This window comes from Ostrinia nubilalis, chromosome 9 (genome assembly GCF_963855985.1).
Source record: "Ostrinia nubilalis chromosome 9, ilOstNubi1.1, whole genome shotgun sequence".
NCBI lineage: Eukaryota > Metazoa > Arthropoda > Insecta > Lepidoptera > Crambidae > Ostrinia > Ostrinia nubilalis.
The window spans coordinates 11,265,212-11,281,817 of NC_087096.1; the positions used below are offsets into that span (position 1 = coordinate 11,265,212).

The following is a 16,606-nucleotide window of genomic DNA, read 5'->3' on the forward strand; positions in this document are numbered from 1 at the left end:
AAATGTGCTCATTAGTGCCTCTCTTATGGAAACAAAGCAGAGGTATACAATCACAAAAGAGTACATAATCAAGTTCGTAATGCCTAGCACCCTTGTTCCGCGTGCCTTATTGAAATGCACAATAACATTTTCTTGAACTTTTTTATTGCGTTACATGTAATCCCATTCATGAATGGGATTGGACTGGAAAACTCAGGTTTCGTTTTTCCAGTTAAGTAATTTCTATTGCTTGAAAATTAAATGGAAGACGTCATGGATTGGAAATTATAATAATTGAGTATTACAGGGACCAAGTAGTAGGTATTTTACTTCTCCTTTTTCGTATAGAATGTTAAAAATAGTTTCAGTAACAATCCAAAATAACCGAAAATGATCGGAAAAATTAAATGGTTGCTGAAGGCAATACAAAATGATCGATTTTGATTCGATATTATGAGAGCTAAGTCAAGTAAGGTTACAAGTTGGAAGGTACACAAAAGATTTGTAGCACTATTAAGTCTAACTGATACCTAACAAATGTTATAAAGAGCCTAGAAGCGTTAGTTAAGTTGAACTAAATTGGGGACTACTACAATGTCTCAAAGTTGGGCTTTGTCTCCAAAACTAGGCAAAAGATGCCTAATTTCGGGGAAGTACAAAGTAATACACAACACTAGTTGGAAAGGTTGGGACCTTGTTATTACAATTTTCTCTTATCAGATAGATTTATCGATGTCGATTAATAAAATTATATCAGATGGACGAATAGAGGACATAAATATTCAACTAATATCAGATCTAAATCTCCATAAGCAAAATATTGTAGTAGTGAATCCAAAAAGGCAATTGACTAAAATTAATCTAACAAAAATCGTTTTACGTAAAAGAAATTAGTGGTAAGTATCGAGGCTAAGTAAAGTACACAATAAAAATGCCTACATATCGAACAAAGACTAATGCAAAAAAGATTCTTGAGATTGTTGTTCGCAGACCATTGTCAATTTGTGCGTATTGTTTCTGGGGGTACGCCATTGAGTGGCGGGCTCATATTACATTTATTATTTTCTATATTTGGCCCACTGAGACGATGACAAATTAATTAAGGTATTATTCTTCAACAAAGCGTAGATTAAGTGATACCTAAATATGGATGCCACCGACCACCCCCACATCATGGAAATTTACGCTGACTATTTTTGTTATGGAAGAACGTAATTAGAGCGATACCCATTTTTATGAAAGAAAATGCTTTGGAAAATGTATGCATCACAAAGCGATAGAATGATCTTATTTTCTTTTGGAGGACTAGCGTCCATATCTTCTTCTATCGTGACAGTTTTAGTAAACTAAGGTCACATGTCAAACAATAAACCGCCATTGACGCCTGATTGACTCTATCGCTCTCTCAGATTGATTTTTATGTTCAGAATTTTTAAAGAACAAAGTTTCCATTCAGAACATACACAAATCAATCAATTGTTCAAACTATGCGATCTGGAAGTCATTGGGGGAGGCCTATGTTCAGCAGTGGACGAAATGATGATGATGATGAATAAATTGTTTAAATTTTAAAGAATTTATTCATAACTTTAAAAATAAACAATAAATTACATTTCTTTTCAGTTCGTAAAACTCGGTTATTCACCTTATCAATACGCACTAATAAATCAATTGTTTCGATCTCAGTCTAAACATATATTTGAAATCTAAAGAAATCTAGTAAAAGTGTTCAATAACTTTTATTTTTGCTAATAAATTGAAAGTTGACTAAATTAGACATTTATCATTGGGCCTAAAGATATAAAAGAATTGGAATTATTATAGTTGGACCTCAGAATACGGAACAAACCAGAAACCGTCAACGGGCGTAAATGTGTATTCATATAAAGTACTCCAAATCGCACTACTTTGACTTTAAAGCAATCAGTCAATGGCCGGCGCGCGCATTGTTTACATATCCGTCAGATTGACACTTTATAATTAAATTATGCCGTCTTGTGCCGTTCCAACATGTAAGAATGCTACTGGAATTACGAAGAAAGTGCATGGGATCATGTTTTATCCGTAAGTAGCACATTTCCAATTCATTTTAATTAAATAATAATTTTCAAAAAAAATCACGGTTGTATTTTGTAAGTGTTGCCACAGGTCAACGGAATATTTTACCCTACTTTTTTATATTGAATTACATTTGTCTACTTATAAAAAATTCACGCGTTAATTTTGTTAGCGTTACCACAGAATAATGGAATATTTTCCCCATCCTTTTTGTTTTAATTAGTTTTTAGTGTAATTTCATCCATGACATGACAACCTGATTAATTAAATTATAAGTGCCACTTGTGGTCTAAACTGAATAAATATTTTTGATTTTGATTTGATTTCAATATATTGAATTAATTTATAATATTACTCCCTAATAATGAGGAGATAATAAATTACTATCGTGAATTTCATACTTTCCCATTTATTCAAAAGTAAGGCATTGGTATCAACAGATCAGCAGCAGCAATATTTGTATATTTAATAATAATTTTAAGTAATTAATTATTGCTTACATACTTACTCTGATTTTTTTTCAGGATACACAGCCAGAGTTGCCTCGCAATCAAATTTAAGTATTGGTGATGTTTTTGATTTGGATTCTGTTTTTCACTCCAAGAAAAGTTAAACTAAAAGCACTACTGCGCCGTAAACAAATGTTTTGTTGTCGATATGTTTACATAATAAAGAACCTTAAGTTTCTTTTTTGTTTTACTTGGCATTCTAAAATTTATATTCGACTTTTGTAATTGACTTTTAAATAACATATTATACCTACATAAAATATAGTACATATATTACACTATTTAATAGAAATAAATAATCATCTTACACTTAGTTCTATCGCAAAGAATCACCATTTGATAAGAGCGAGAGCAAAAACGGAAATGGATAGTTAACACTGGCCGTGTGTACTTATTTCACTTACTTATTTTTTACTTGTTTAACATCTCTTTAAAAAATTACATAATTTTACCCCAAAAATGGGGGTGTCACACGGCGCTAGTAACACTAAAGGGGGTAGAGGGGCGCGGGAGGGGAAGTATTTTGGACACAAGTTGCCGCGTAGAAATGTTATCGAACACTCCTTCTGGTTTGTTCTGTATTCTGAGAGTTGGACACAATTAATGTTAACGTAATAGCAATCAGAGAATTAATTTGCACTGATCGCCTACTAATATGATAAATATTTTTTACAATTAGCTGTTAATTGGATCAATTGTGAGTAATGTTCATCAAAAAAATAGCAATTGTCTTTATAATAATTCACTGAAAGGTATCCAGGTTCTAGCGTTTTTTCGAACACGACACAAGGTTATAATAATGCAACTCATTGAAGCGTTTTTCTTTTTTTTCATAACACAGAATACCTATGTCTAAATCGTGTAAAGTAAAATATTGTTGCTTTTTGTTGAATAAGTACTACTCAGTGTTTTAAATTGGTACCTAATCATGATTTTTTTATTTATTAACTCAATATGTATACGTCAAATCTACCTTTTTGATTTTGATGAATCAAATCAGGGAGATTTTGGTTGTAGGTCGACCGAAGTGGCAAAAATTTGAATCAAGTTTTCTTTGTCTTTATGATATAAAAATGCTACATTTATGCATTTCAACTGAGCCCCACGATTTGTTTTGTAATAAATCAATAGATTTATATGCAAACTGATTGTATCTGAAACTTGTCATTGTGATTGCTTCCTATCTACTCATTTTCTGATAAGGATAACCGCTGATATTTGGGATTTTGGCGATGTACCTCAGGTGTACAGGAAAGTATCAAACTGTGTTTTGTTATCTGGTCAATTTCACTAATAACGGACAATCTACTTGCATGTACCTACTATACATACCTATGTAGGTAGTAAGTATTGTTTAATGTGATGTCGGTCGGTTCAAGGTGATGTCTATTTAATTACAATTTAATCTCTACATTTTTGTAGCAGTATTTCAAATATTACACACGTTTTGGCATAGTAATGTCCGCTTAACAACAAAATGCTGATATTGAAAATAACAACCCAATAACCTCTTTAATTTTACCTATTGCGGTGTTTTGCAATGAGTACCTATTTGCTAGATTCTAGTACTAGATAGATACTTTTATTTATTTATTTATTTATTTAGGACAACCAACAAGACAGACACAAATACAAGCAGAAGGGTTTACATACATATTTTTCTTAGGACTAGGTACTTTAAATAAGTAATATTCATTTTGTCTGTTTTGATGTTTTGTTTCTGGTTCGTCCATACAATGCGTCTTTCGATTAACTAACAAAATGAAATATCAAAATGACCCACGGTAAGCTTTTGGTGAGGCATAAGTAATATGCGATTTTATTATTATGTTAAAATCACCCTTTTTTATTTTTACTGTGAATGAGACAGTTGAATTTGGTAAGTTGATTTCTATCACAGAGTTTTCAAAAGCTGACATAATTATTTATCCCACGACCCGCCCCCCTGTCATCACTCGATTCAATATCTCGTTAATCGTCATAACAATCGTATCGAGTGTCAAATCGACGTCATTGATGCACGTGTATGTAATAAACGAGTCAAGTTTATTAGGTGAGTCAACTGGAAGAGATCGCTTTTAAGCATATAGCCACGATAGCCGAAACGGTGAAGGAGTCAGTACGGCTAGCACGAAAAACTTTTGAGTTCGAATCGTTTGCGTATTCGAATCACCATCAAAAGATTTAGTACGAAAACTACAACAGCGCCCTGGTGATCGTGTCGCAAAGTGAACTTAGTATGAGAAATGATTGCATGAAACTTATTTTGAGAATCAAAATTGTCACATTATCGTTTAATTCAAAGGTTGAGAATCGAATTTTGTCGAATACGCAAACGATTCGAAGACGAAAGTTGTTCATGCTAGAGGTACAGAGTGGCCGACTCGAGATTCGAGGAACGCGGGTTCGAATCCCACCGCCGCTCGACTATTGTGGTGAGCCCACTCGTAACACAAGCTTATTTAGCTTAACACGAGAGACTAACGGGACTATTAGTAATTTGTGAAAAACAAATCGTTAATAATCTTTAAAAAAAAAAAACAAATTATGCAATATTAGAAATGTTTATCTTGTTTTGATTTATTTTGATTGGATTGTTACTAACACGATTATATTTTTATCGGTCTGATATATTTTTTTTTGAATTCAATTACTAGCTGACCCGGCGAATTTTGTACCGCTTTTGAAAATATTCTATAGCCCTATGTTCATCAGGCATAATGTAGGATCCTAATGGTGAAATATTTTTTTAAATTGGTCCAGTAGTTTCAGAGCCTATTTAATTCAAACAATCAAATCTTTGTTCTTTATAATATTATAGTGCAGAAAATGCACATAATAGACAACTTAACTTTTTTATTAGTGACAGTTAACTATACGGCAGATTTCAATTATTTTATGTGCGTAAACATGTATTCTTCCACTAACCGAGTACCAAATAAAATAGTTCAAACAACTTGTCCTTCCGAGCGATGCTCTACTCTGGGTTATCTTTAAAGACTGTCAAACCCGTCGCACTGATAACGCACTGATAACAGCCCGCAAATAATATGGTATAGAAAACACACAGTCGCCAACTGTTGATGTTGAAAATAATCTACTTTAATTGATTATTTATTACCTAATCCTTATTAATTTATACTTTAAACAAAAATATATCGACTTATTTGTCTCCTTTTCTAATTTCAATATCGATAATTCGCTCTTCTGACTGATGAAATCACAAGATGTATCCGTTGTTGAGACTCTATTTACATACAGATGTACAACAACATATTTATGTATGATAATATTATACGAGTCGACTTCAAACGTTCGTTTTGAGGGTCAACTTCGAAGATAAACTACTTTATCGCATTTTAAGACCATAACTACGTAGCTGCAATCATGCAATTACTGTTAAATTATATTTATTTATTTTAATTCTTGATTCTATTTTAAGTATTCTGTATTAAGTAGAAGTTTTTGGTTAATTAAAGACTAAGGTAATTATTCCTATTCAAACTTGTTTAATTGTCTAGCAAACTTTGTAGTTGCTGACACTAATTAAAATTAAATGCTACCGACAGTAATATTTGATAAGATAAAATATTAAAAAGGTTCATCATTGGAAATTGGAATCTGATACGATAAATTTTGAATAATATAAATGAAGTTTCATCTTACAATACCGACTAATAGATCGATCTGTTTACAATGATTCACTCCTATCTGCACAGTGCCAAAGTTCAGGGTGATATGAAAGTATATTACTTACGTAGTTCACAACACAATCACTGATCACAACACCAACCTTTTCTGCAGGAACCGCTTCCGAAATTCTATGTACGCCGATCGTCCTTTGTCCTCGTCGTCGCCGATTTTGACGCGGCCGTGTAATGGGACCCTGTGTCCAGAGATGCCATAGTCCATTTGTAGGTCGACTATGAGCATGAGCGTGAAGAGGACGAGGAACGCGCTGATCGCAAGCGCGAGGCGCTCCTTGAGTTTCATGTTGAGCATGGTGCGCGCGGTCGAGCGGCGCGGCACGGGCGGACTGTGCGCATGGTCGGGCGGCGGCGAGCGCTTACAGTCGCGTGCGCGCAGCCGGCGCCGCGAGCGCGCGCGCGCCCAGCCGCTGACACTGCAAACAAAGCGTAAGTCAGCAAGCTTCGTAGTGCTACGGGATGTAGCGGCTTTCAGGCTTCTTCGTAGCGTACTACGGAGATGGACTATGTAGCATAAGAAAATTAAGTATAGGGATGTATGAAATGAAACATTTTTCGTTACTCTAAGGCTGGGTTGCACCATCTTACTTTAACTGTGACAAACGTCAAAAATCTGTCAAACTCCGTACAAAAATCACCGGTTATCGTCATAGTTACCGTCAAAATTAGGTGGTGCAACCCACCCTTCACTCTTAAATTACTTTGTTTTGAACTACTAAGGCTGAGTTCCACCAACTTAATTTAACCGTAACTTTAACAATAACCGGTGGTTTCTGTATGGGGTTTGACAGAATTTTTGACGTTTGTTAAAGTTAAAGTAAGATGGTGCAACCCAGCCTTAATGTTAGTTATGGCTAGTATTAATAATGAAATGGCTACTTTCATTACATAAATTATCTTATCCCTTTCGATATTATTATCTTACATTCACTATTGTTAAAATCATTATAAATCTTTGTTAAATGAGTGAAAGAAGTCATATTAAAGCACGTGCTCAATACGCCTTAACTGTGGGAACGTAGGATCTTTTAGGACTTTTTCGTAGCGCAGCATACTATGGAGATGGACTGTAGTTACATGAAGCTTTGGAGCCGAAAACCCTCGCTGTACGAGGTGGGGTGTGACACACCCCAGTCCTTCAAAAATAGCCACAATTTTAAAATTTTGCAAATGCTGAATTTGAAATTCTCAATAGCTGGAATTATAACACTGCTGCTTCGATCACCGTTGCAAAATCAGTCCAGCGGTGACTACCAACTGAGTTACATGCCTTTAAAGTGCGTGTGGATGTCACACACCCCACCTGGTACGGGACGTTGTTAAAAAGTTTTAAAAAAAATCTAACAGTTTTGGTGTAAATTATATATTTTTAGCTTTGTCAATTGAATAAAATTCAATACAAATATTATTTTTCGTGATTTTTACGGTATCTGAAATTTTCAAGCACTTTTAGTCAAATGAGATGACTTTTAGTGCGAATCTGGAAGTTTAGTACTGAGACCCGAAGATGTATGTGAACATACACTTATGGGCTACAATTTATACTTGGTGATACAATTTATGGGCTACTGAAATGGAATAACATATTTTATAAATAAATAAAATTGTTACGCTCCCATTTTATGCATTGAGCATACTCATTTTCTTTCATCAGAATTGTGGTAAATTGAAAACCGATGATCAAAACAAATTTATACCCTTCCAGTTTTTAATTTACTTTTAAATTATAAGTAAATACTTGTACTTTGTTAAATAAAAACGGTTGTCATAATTAAAGGCACTAATTAAAAATTATACATAGGAAACTGATTCCTAAATTACAAGAACAACGGAAATTGTGTCTTTTTGTTTTTTTATGATAAAAATGTTATAATACATATTTTCAGCTCAGAGCATTTCTTAAACCTAATTAGCATACGTAAATAATCAATATTAAATATTAAATTCCACCTAAAAAAATGTTGAATGAAAATTTTATCACTTTGTATATTGGGGTGTGTCATACCCCACCTGGTACGGGACGTAACTTTTAGTCACCTCGTACACGGAGGGTTAAAAGTTGAGCGGCATTCAGTCTGCGGCACTTTCGACATCTCACTATAAAAAAAATGTTTAAAACAATATAATATCGGTCGTTATGGAAATCCTTGGGGGAGGATTTTGTCCAGCAGTGGACGTCATTTGGCTGAAACGAACGAATGAACGAATTATGGTAGGTACCTATAGAGAATTTAGAACGTACACACTCGTGGTCCTTAGATTGTACCTCCTAACTATCTACTCTAGTATGTAAACCAATGTTCTGCTAACGTATCAATGTAATTTGAATTAAACTTTCATGGACACGTGTGTCACTTGTGTACTTTACGTCATATTATCTCAGCTCGTATTTGAATTAAGATAACAGTAAACTAATAAAACGACATCATAACTAACAATAGATACTCTTGTTAATTACGTCATAAGACAAACTATAAGTCACTTAATCCATGGGAATGACATTGATATTGCAGTTATGAGAAGTTCTAGGAAAGTATTCGATGGCGCAAAGCCGCAGTGGAATGTTGGTGATACTTGATCTAATGTAGAGTTGCATTCACGCGTTTATTACTGTCTACTGATATGAAATTGATCTTGAGGTTATGTGCAGAACTGAAATCTTGTTTATAAGGTGCGCAAATTGATACTTATACCCCGTTATTAATAAAAGTTGAACCCTAGTTAAACTTTGGTTTCAATTGTCATTTAGTATGGAAATGACATTTGAATCCCGGGTGTAACTTTTTATTAATCTCTTATTAACGTACCTGACCGTGGCACGAAAGTAACAATATTAATAGTGATAAATAATACTAATTATCTGTTAGAAAATATTTTTTACCTAGGTAAGCTTAACAGCAATAAGTATAACAAAAAATATATTTCACTTATTAATTTAAGTAGTTATTTTTACTACACGAATTGATTGAAAATCTCAAGTAACATAAAATGAGAGAAAACATTCATATAAAGTCATATCAAAATCCTCGCAATAAAAAAAGTCGCGAACTAATTACGAGTATCTTAGTAATTAATACCTTTTACTTTTGCATATTCTGTTTATTCATATCATTTGAAGAATTTGACGACGAAGGGGCTGGAGGGGGGTCTTGAACAAACAAAAACATTACATTCTAAGAAAACCGTTCAAAATAAGTTACGTATTGAATGTATACATTACGTACAGTAATTGCTTTTAGATTGGCTGTTCATAAACAGTAAATACATATAGCACTAATTAAAGAGCAAAACATTTTGCTATCTGAGACCCAGTAAAGTTAAACTGATGACAAAGTAGTAGTATTTATCAAAATTGCGCATCAACAATCATTATATTACACGTGTTAGCAACTTTGCAATTTTCAGGTCAATAAATCAATGTTGGATAATAAATTAGTTTTATCTATTAACTAGCTAGTTGAACTAGCTTTACTCGACCAGAAATAATATTGTCAACAATATCGTTATACATTATATCACAGGTACCTGCTAAATTAAACTTCTTTTAATGGGAGATAATTTTATTTGAATCATTTTCAACAGGATCGAAGTTCATCAAAATATTAAGGCTGAGTTGCACCATCTTATTTTAACATTAACGTCAAAAATATTTATTTATTTATTTATATGTTAAACTCCATACAAAAAACACCACTTATTTAAAATAAGTTGGTGCAACTCAGCCTTTACTTGGTTAAAGAAAGACCAAACTTCAAATGCAGTGCAGTTACACACCAGTTGTACATTATTTTGTCCTATCCGAAATTCATTAAAGCACTAATTTATACAAAAGGGAAAAGGAATTAATCAACTGTGATGATTTTAAACCAGTAAGAATTTTAAAAAATAAGTATGGATTAAAAATAACCGCGTAATTAAAAACATAGTAGAAGTTAATGTATGACTGTCCAATTAATGCTTGAAAGATTAATGATTAATCACATCGTAATAAAGTTCGTTATGTGCGTAATTATAATGATGGTGGCTATTATAGGCCAATTAATTTAGTTGCCTCTTCGTATCGACCAGTAATTATAATGTCAATCTCGAAATAAGTCAAGAACTTACGATCAAATATTGATTTGTAAGTCTTTAATGGAACATAATATTAGAGACCTATTTAAAGGTAGAAATGCTATCAAAAAACTATATTTTTGGACTTTACAAACCTTAAAACTATTAATTCACCTTCGGAGTTTTAATATTCGCAGTTTGAAAAGGTTTTAAATTATATTTCTGCATTTGCTATTTAATCTAATTTTTTAAGTAGTTAGTACCAATGAATGTATCTCTGCTCTATATGCTTTAAGTCTACCAGTATCACCTTTTTACCTACATGATGTTGCAACATTGCGATTTAAAAAGATATAATGTATACTACCATGAACCAATTGGACGCAATCATATGAAAACATGTAATATGATGATAGACAAAACAATACTATCTAGCGAATACCTAACAAGCACTCCATATGTAAGAACTCACGTGAGATTTTTACACTAAATAATGTACACGACACACAAGTAACCCAATTAAAAAACTGATTTATCTCTTTGTATAACAGAACAACCTAGGTACCTAAAAACCTAAATAACTCATATTTCAATGCAAATAGAGTTGCAAATGTACAATAATTGTACTTAATAGATAAATTGATTTGTTTTTTAGTGTCCTCTGAGTTAGGGGTAAAACTCACCCCAAGATTACACAGCAGAAGGGTGAATAAAGGTGCGTAAGTAATGATTTCAGAATAATGTTTTCGTCTACTCAAAGGGTTTTCGTAGACGCTAGGAACGAAAACATATTTTCAGTTTGAAAGCTGTGTCCGACAAAGCTTCTGAGCTTAGAGGTCTCTAAGAGCTTTCTAAGCGACATCACTTAATAATTGTACGAGCATTACATTTATTTATCATTTCATGTGTGCATTCTTAACATTTTTTAAGAATATGGATTAGCAATTTGTAAATGCAAATTGCGAATGAGTTCAAACAATAGTCTAACGACGACGTAGATCTTGGAGATTGCTGCCTAATGGAATTTTTGCTGCCAAACTTGGCCTTCACTGTGTGGGTATTTTATTTTATTATTAGTCAATATGTAAATGTAGATGAGGAGTTGCTGGCCGTTACGAGTATACACCAGTTTAACATATTTGACAGTTTTCCCTAACATACTAAATTAGGCAAGAACCATAACTGAGTCTGATCTTTAACAGAAGTAAAAATTTGTTTCTATCCAATATTATGATACTTCAGGATTAATAATATTCAAAAGTGTAGTTATTCCCAAACAGCATCATTAAAACAGCGATCCGAGTTGGAAGATACTTCAGACATGCCACACGAGGAACAAAAATGCACCAATTATACAAGTTACTGTGGGGTAAGAGCTTTTGCTTACTTAAGTACCGAATAGTAAATTAATTATACTCGTACATTTTCATTTTCAGACTTTTTGACTGAATTCAAATTGGTTTCAGTGATATAGACCGTAAGGTGGAAAAAAATTTATTATAGTTGATTTACCCAATAAAAATCGACACGAAAATTCTGTTTCGTTCTCAGATTTGTAGGAAAGAAGCTTTTCTATACAATGTTTTCATGCAATTGCAATCTATCAAGACAACAGGTATTTAAATGTTTGATTGTATATTTTCGGATATAATAAGTATAGTTGTCAGTTAGAAACTCATGATTTTTCACAATGAAATATGCAAAGAAAATATTTTGAGCGTGTTACTAAGTGTACTCGTGCTCCTACGTATATTAACTAATCGTTAATTTATATCAAATACATCTCAGCCGTAACATTGCATGCAACTTACAATAGTTTTGATAAAACAAACTATTGTGTAACGTAATATTTACCTATATGTAATCAATGTGGAATTTTATGTACGCCTTGCAAATTATATGTACCGTATTAATACGTATGTACCTACGTCCTAATAAATCACATTCAGTAATGCTTACGCGTGTAATAACTTTGATTTATTGTATTTGGTTTATCGTATTTTATTCGATCTTAATCTAATCGTAAACACGTAAAATAAAACTCTAGGTACTATGTAAGTTAGTATATGACGTACGTGAACTTGGTAAACTACTGAGTGGTTTATTTATCATAGCCTATATTTTTGATAGGGTGATCGCTATAGTAATTAGCCAATACATATAGTTATTGGCCAACTTGCCTAAAATGAAAAGAAACAAGCCTAATGGAAGTTATTAAGAGAGGAAAAGAGACAAATATTTTTTCTGATCAATACGCAGTCCAATGTAGTAAATATTTTTGTCTCTTACTTATTAACAATCCAATATGCCAATAACTATGTATAGGCTAATTACTATAGCAATCACCCTATTCTGATTTGATTGGTATTATAAGTCCAAATGGAGAGCTTGACCCTCTACTGGACGTTTTCTCATATGGACACGCAGACTTTTAATTTTGTTACAAAATCGACCTATTACAGCTACTTATTTTCAATTTTTTTTTTTTTTTTTTTTTTTTATGTGATAGGAGGCAAACGAGCAAACGGATCACCTGATGGTAAGTGATTACCGTCGCCCATAGACACCCGCAGACCCAGGGGCGTTACAGGTGCGTTGCCGGCCTTTAAGGTAAAGATACGCTCTCCTCTTGAAAGCTTGCAGGTCGTATCCGTCCGGAAACACCGCAGACGACAGTCCATTCCACAGTTTGGTTGTACGGGGCAGAAAGTTTCTAGAGAAACGTACTGTTGTGGACTGCCAACCATCTAAGTGATGGGGGTGGAAGTGCTGTCGGGTAGATCGGTGGCGAAAAGTGGCGGCAGGAATAAGTCCGGATAATTCTTCGGAGCACTCCCCGTGATACATGCGATAGAATATGCACAGTGAGGATACATCTCTACGCAGCGCCAAGGGGTCAAGCCGATCCGAAATGTCCTGGCAGTCAACGATTCGAGCTGCTCTCCGTTCAATGCGGTCCAGAGGGAGAAGCTGGTACTGGGGCGCACCTGCCCAAAGATGAGAACAGTATTCCATATGAGGCCGAACCTGCGCCTTGTAAAGTTGCAGACGATGGGCTGGAGTGAAATACCGTCTCGATCTATTGAGCACACCAAGCTTCTTCGAGGCTAATTTAGCCTTACCCTCTAAATGACCACGGAACTGGACTTCGCTCGATATGTCGACACCAAGGATTCCGATATTGGCTGAGGCAGTTAGGGGAGTGTTCTCGAAACAGCGGGATACGACAAACGGCAACTTTTTGGCGGTGAACGCGCAAACTTGTGTCTTTGTAGGGTTAAATTGGACCAAATTGCGTCGACCCCAGTCTGAGACCTCCTTCAAGGAGGTTTCAATGTCGGACACAAGTTTGTTACGGCTCTCAATGACGTTCTCCCGAGAGATATTTGCGCGGCCGGTATAAGCGGCATCAACCGTGCTGTCGTCCGCATAGCAATGAATGCCGCTAATTTGCAGCATATCATTGATATTCAATGCCACAGATTGTACAATAATAGGTTATTTAAGCGTGATACTACAAAAATAACATGTTCTTATGATTCTTTTTCCATAAAAAAATACTTAAATTGCCTAATGCATTTAAAATGCACATTTTTGTGATGCAAAACCACCAAACCTTGTCGTTATTATGACAATATACCTGCAATTATGGATCCATCCTATTCATTACGTTCTGCAACGGTCGGTGCTCTTCTAACTGTGAATGAATCACAAAATAACTGAAATGTTATGCCCTAAACAGCTGACTGGAATACGCAACACGTTGTCATTACAATAACCAACTAGTAATCTTCAAATAATTTGGTAAATAAATCACATTCTATTAATTGGGCTAGATAGTCGCAACTCTGTCCCCTCTACTAACGAAACTCCAATACAGCCTCCGACATTACAAAAGTTAAAAAATAAAATACGTAAAATATAGTTTTTCAACTCAAATAGTGACGTGCATTTCTCTTCTCGTAATTACAAAAATAAACCATAAGCTTATCTAATCTATCTTTTTTTGTAATTATAAGGGAAATGCACGTTAACCTATAAAATGAAAATAGCTCTACAGATTTTTTTATTCTATTTATTACGGAAATGAACAGCAACATTCATAAACATAAACCAAACCAAATACATGACACATTTGCCTTAATTATTTGTATTTGATGTATTTGTGTCACCAACTTTTTCCATTAAAAAGTATGGGAAGCGGTTTTCACAATATCGCAAACTGATTACCGTGTGCGGCGCGCGCATAACCGCTCGTTTCGCGGCTCTCTGCGCGCGCGCATGCACTTACGCTATTGTCCACAGTGCGGTTTCGACAGACAATTGAAGTAAGTGTAGAAGCTTCTGGTCTTTGGGCTTGTGAATCGGGTCATTTCTATATTCACTGGGATTTGCTGGACGACGGAAGTTGTAAGGAGTCTATTCGTTGTAACTACTCGGTGTGCTTAAATTGCAATCCTGAAGTTTAGATTTTGCAAAGTGGGGTTTTGACAGAGCGACAAATGACGTAAAGATTTTCGAGTATTCAGGCTTGTGAAGCAGGTCCTTTTATATTCAGTGAGATTTATTGGATACTAGCGGCCGCCCGCGACTACGTACGCGTGGATCCCGTTTTACCCCCTTCATCTATCTTACGCGGTTTAGATTTTTTCATACAAAAGAATTTTCCCGCTAATTCCCGTTTCCGTGGGAATTTCTAAGTATACTATAACCTGCCCAGGAGTATGAAGAATAATTGTACCAAGTTTCATTAAAATCCGTAGAGTAGTTTTTGTTTCTATAAGGAACATACAGACAGACAGACAAAAATTTTACTGATTGCATTTTTGGCATCAGTATCGATCACTAATCACCCCCTGATAGTTATTTTGAAAATATATTTCATGTACAGAATTGACCTCTACAGATTTATTATAAGTATACATACGAGTATGTAGATATGCTGGAAGTTGAAAGGAGTTTTATCAACGTAGATTAGGTCAAATCGTACCTAATCTTCAACTTGTAGGTCAAATGTGTAATCTTTATCTAAAGGAAGTGTCCTTCAGATAAGGTTAAAAGTTATTGCAGTACTTAGACATTTTTTTGTAAAATCATAAATCTTTTAGAAATAAATTAGACTATTTTAACATGGTAGCATAATTCAACTTTTATTTAAGTCCTCATTTGGAAAATTGACTTTTTTATCCCGATTAAAGAGAGAAGTAAATCTCTATATCAAAGCCTCAAACAGTGATTGTAGCTAATGAAGAATTGGAGATTGAAACCACTGTCTTTAAGTAAGTTGTGTCAGCGGCAGCGCTCAGGAAGAACTAATAATGTTCGTTGGACTATTGCGTACGGTGACGCACGGAAATGAGCTCCCAGTTGTAAATAATAAACCAAACTAAATACATTACTGTGTGTAGAAAAGAAAAATTAATATTATCATAATTACCTATGCAAAGTATGAGAAATGTACCTATTTCTGGATAGTATTTATTCTATAGAGATTCGAACCAAATACAATAACTTAATACTAGGAAAAAACGGAGTACCCCAACAATAGTCTTCAGCATGAAAAGATACTCAAAGTACTAAGAAACAAAGACATAAAACATTTTCTCCGTTCATCAAAATCGTTATGGCGGAGCATTTGAAGACAAATAAGCGAAAACAATAAGGTAAACGAATGTTACAAGAACAATGGGACCATAAGTGCGCCGCGCACGCGAACGTTGGTCATTCAGATTGAAAACAACTGGCATTAGTACAACAGACGAACACACAGTAGATTTAGTACGTAAATGATCTATTGAATGTCATAGATTACCTATGAAAGAAACAATTTTGACATCACCAGGTGGTAGAGCTACTTCGTAACACCGTTTACGTAATTTCAGGTATCTACGAGTATGCTGGAAAAGACAGATGCTTTGCCTGAAGGAGATGAAAATATTCGCATCTTTGGGAGTAGCACCCCAAAGTATCATGGCAAGTACGCGTGACAGTTGCAGTTATTCAGAATTAAATAATTGCATTTATTTGTGTTCAAAAACCAAAAGCTTTTGAGTAAATGGTAATCAAGGTGCGATAGGTAGGTATATCTAGTTGGTTGGTTATTATAATTAGAAAAAAAAGAAAGAAAATAAGCATAAACTCTCACTCCTTTTTTGCTCTACATTTTTGATTAAGTAAGACTTAATGAGCAGCCTAGGTACCTAGACCTACGTACAATTCCCCCATTGTTATGAAGTTTTGATTGAAAGACATGAGTACCTAAACAATAAGCGCTTGTCCCATTGATAACATCTTGATCGC

The 16,606-nt window shown here is 34.3% G+C and overlaps 1 protein-coding gene and 2 long non-coding RNA genes across 3 annotated transcripts in view; 1 reads left to right on the plus strand and 2 right to left on the minus strand.

Moving 5' to 3' along the window:
• Positions 1-6,602, minus strand: part of LOC135074659 (extracellular serine/threonine protein CG31145) — a 37,256-nt gene extending 30,654 nt beyond the window's left edge. The window contains exon 1 of the mRNA XM_063969023.1: positions 6,340-6,602. Within this exon, the coding sequence (XP_063825093.1) occupies positions 6,340-6,548 (209 nt within the window). The 5' untranslated portion in view covers positions 6,549-6,602. The remainder of the gene's footprint in view (positions 1-6,339) is intronic.
• LOC135074671 (uncharacterized) lies at positions 1,813-2,724 on the plus strand. Its single transcript, XR_010257871.1, has 2 exons — positions 1,813-2,043; positions 2,562-2,724. It is a non-coding gene; the product is annotated as an uncharacterized LOC135074671 (long non-coding RNA).
• Positions 6,603-6,643: 41 nt separating the features above from the next.
• Positions 6,644-16,606, minus strand: part of LOC135074672 (uncharacterized) — a 91,370-nt gene continuing 81,407 nt past the window's right edge. Inside the window, exon 3 of the long non-coding RNA XR_010257872.1 lies at positions 6,644-6,669. This is a non-coding gene — a long non-coding RNA (uncharacterized LOC135074672). The remainder of the gene's footprint in view (positions 6,670-16,606) is intronic.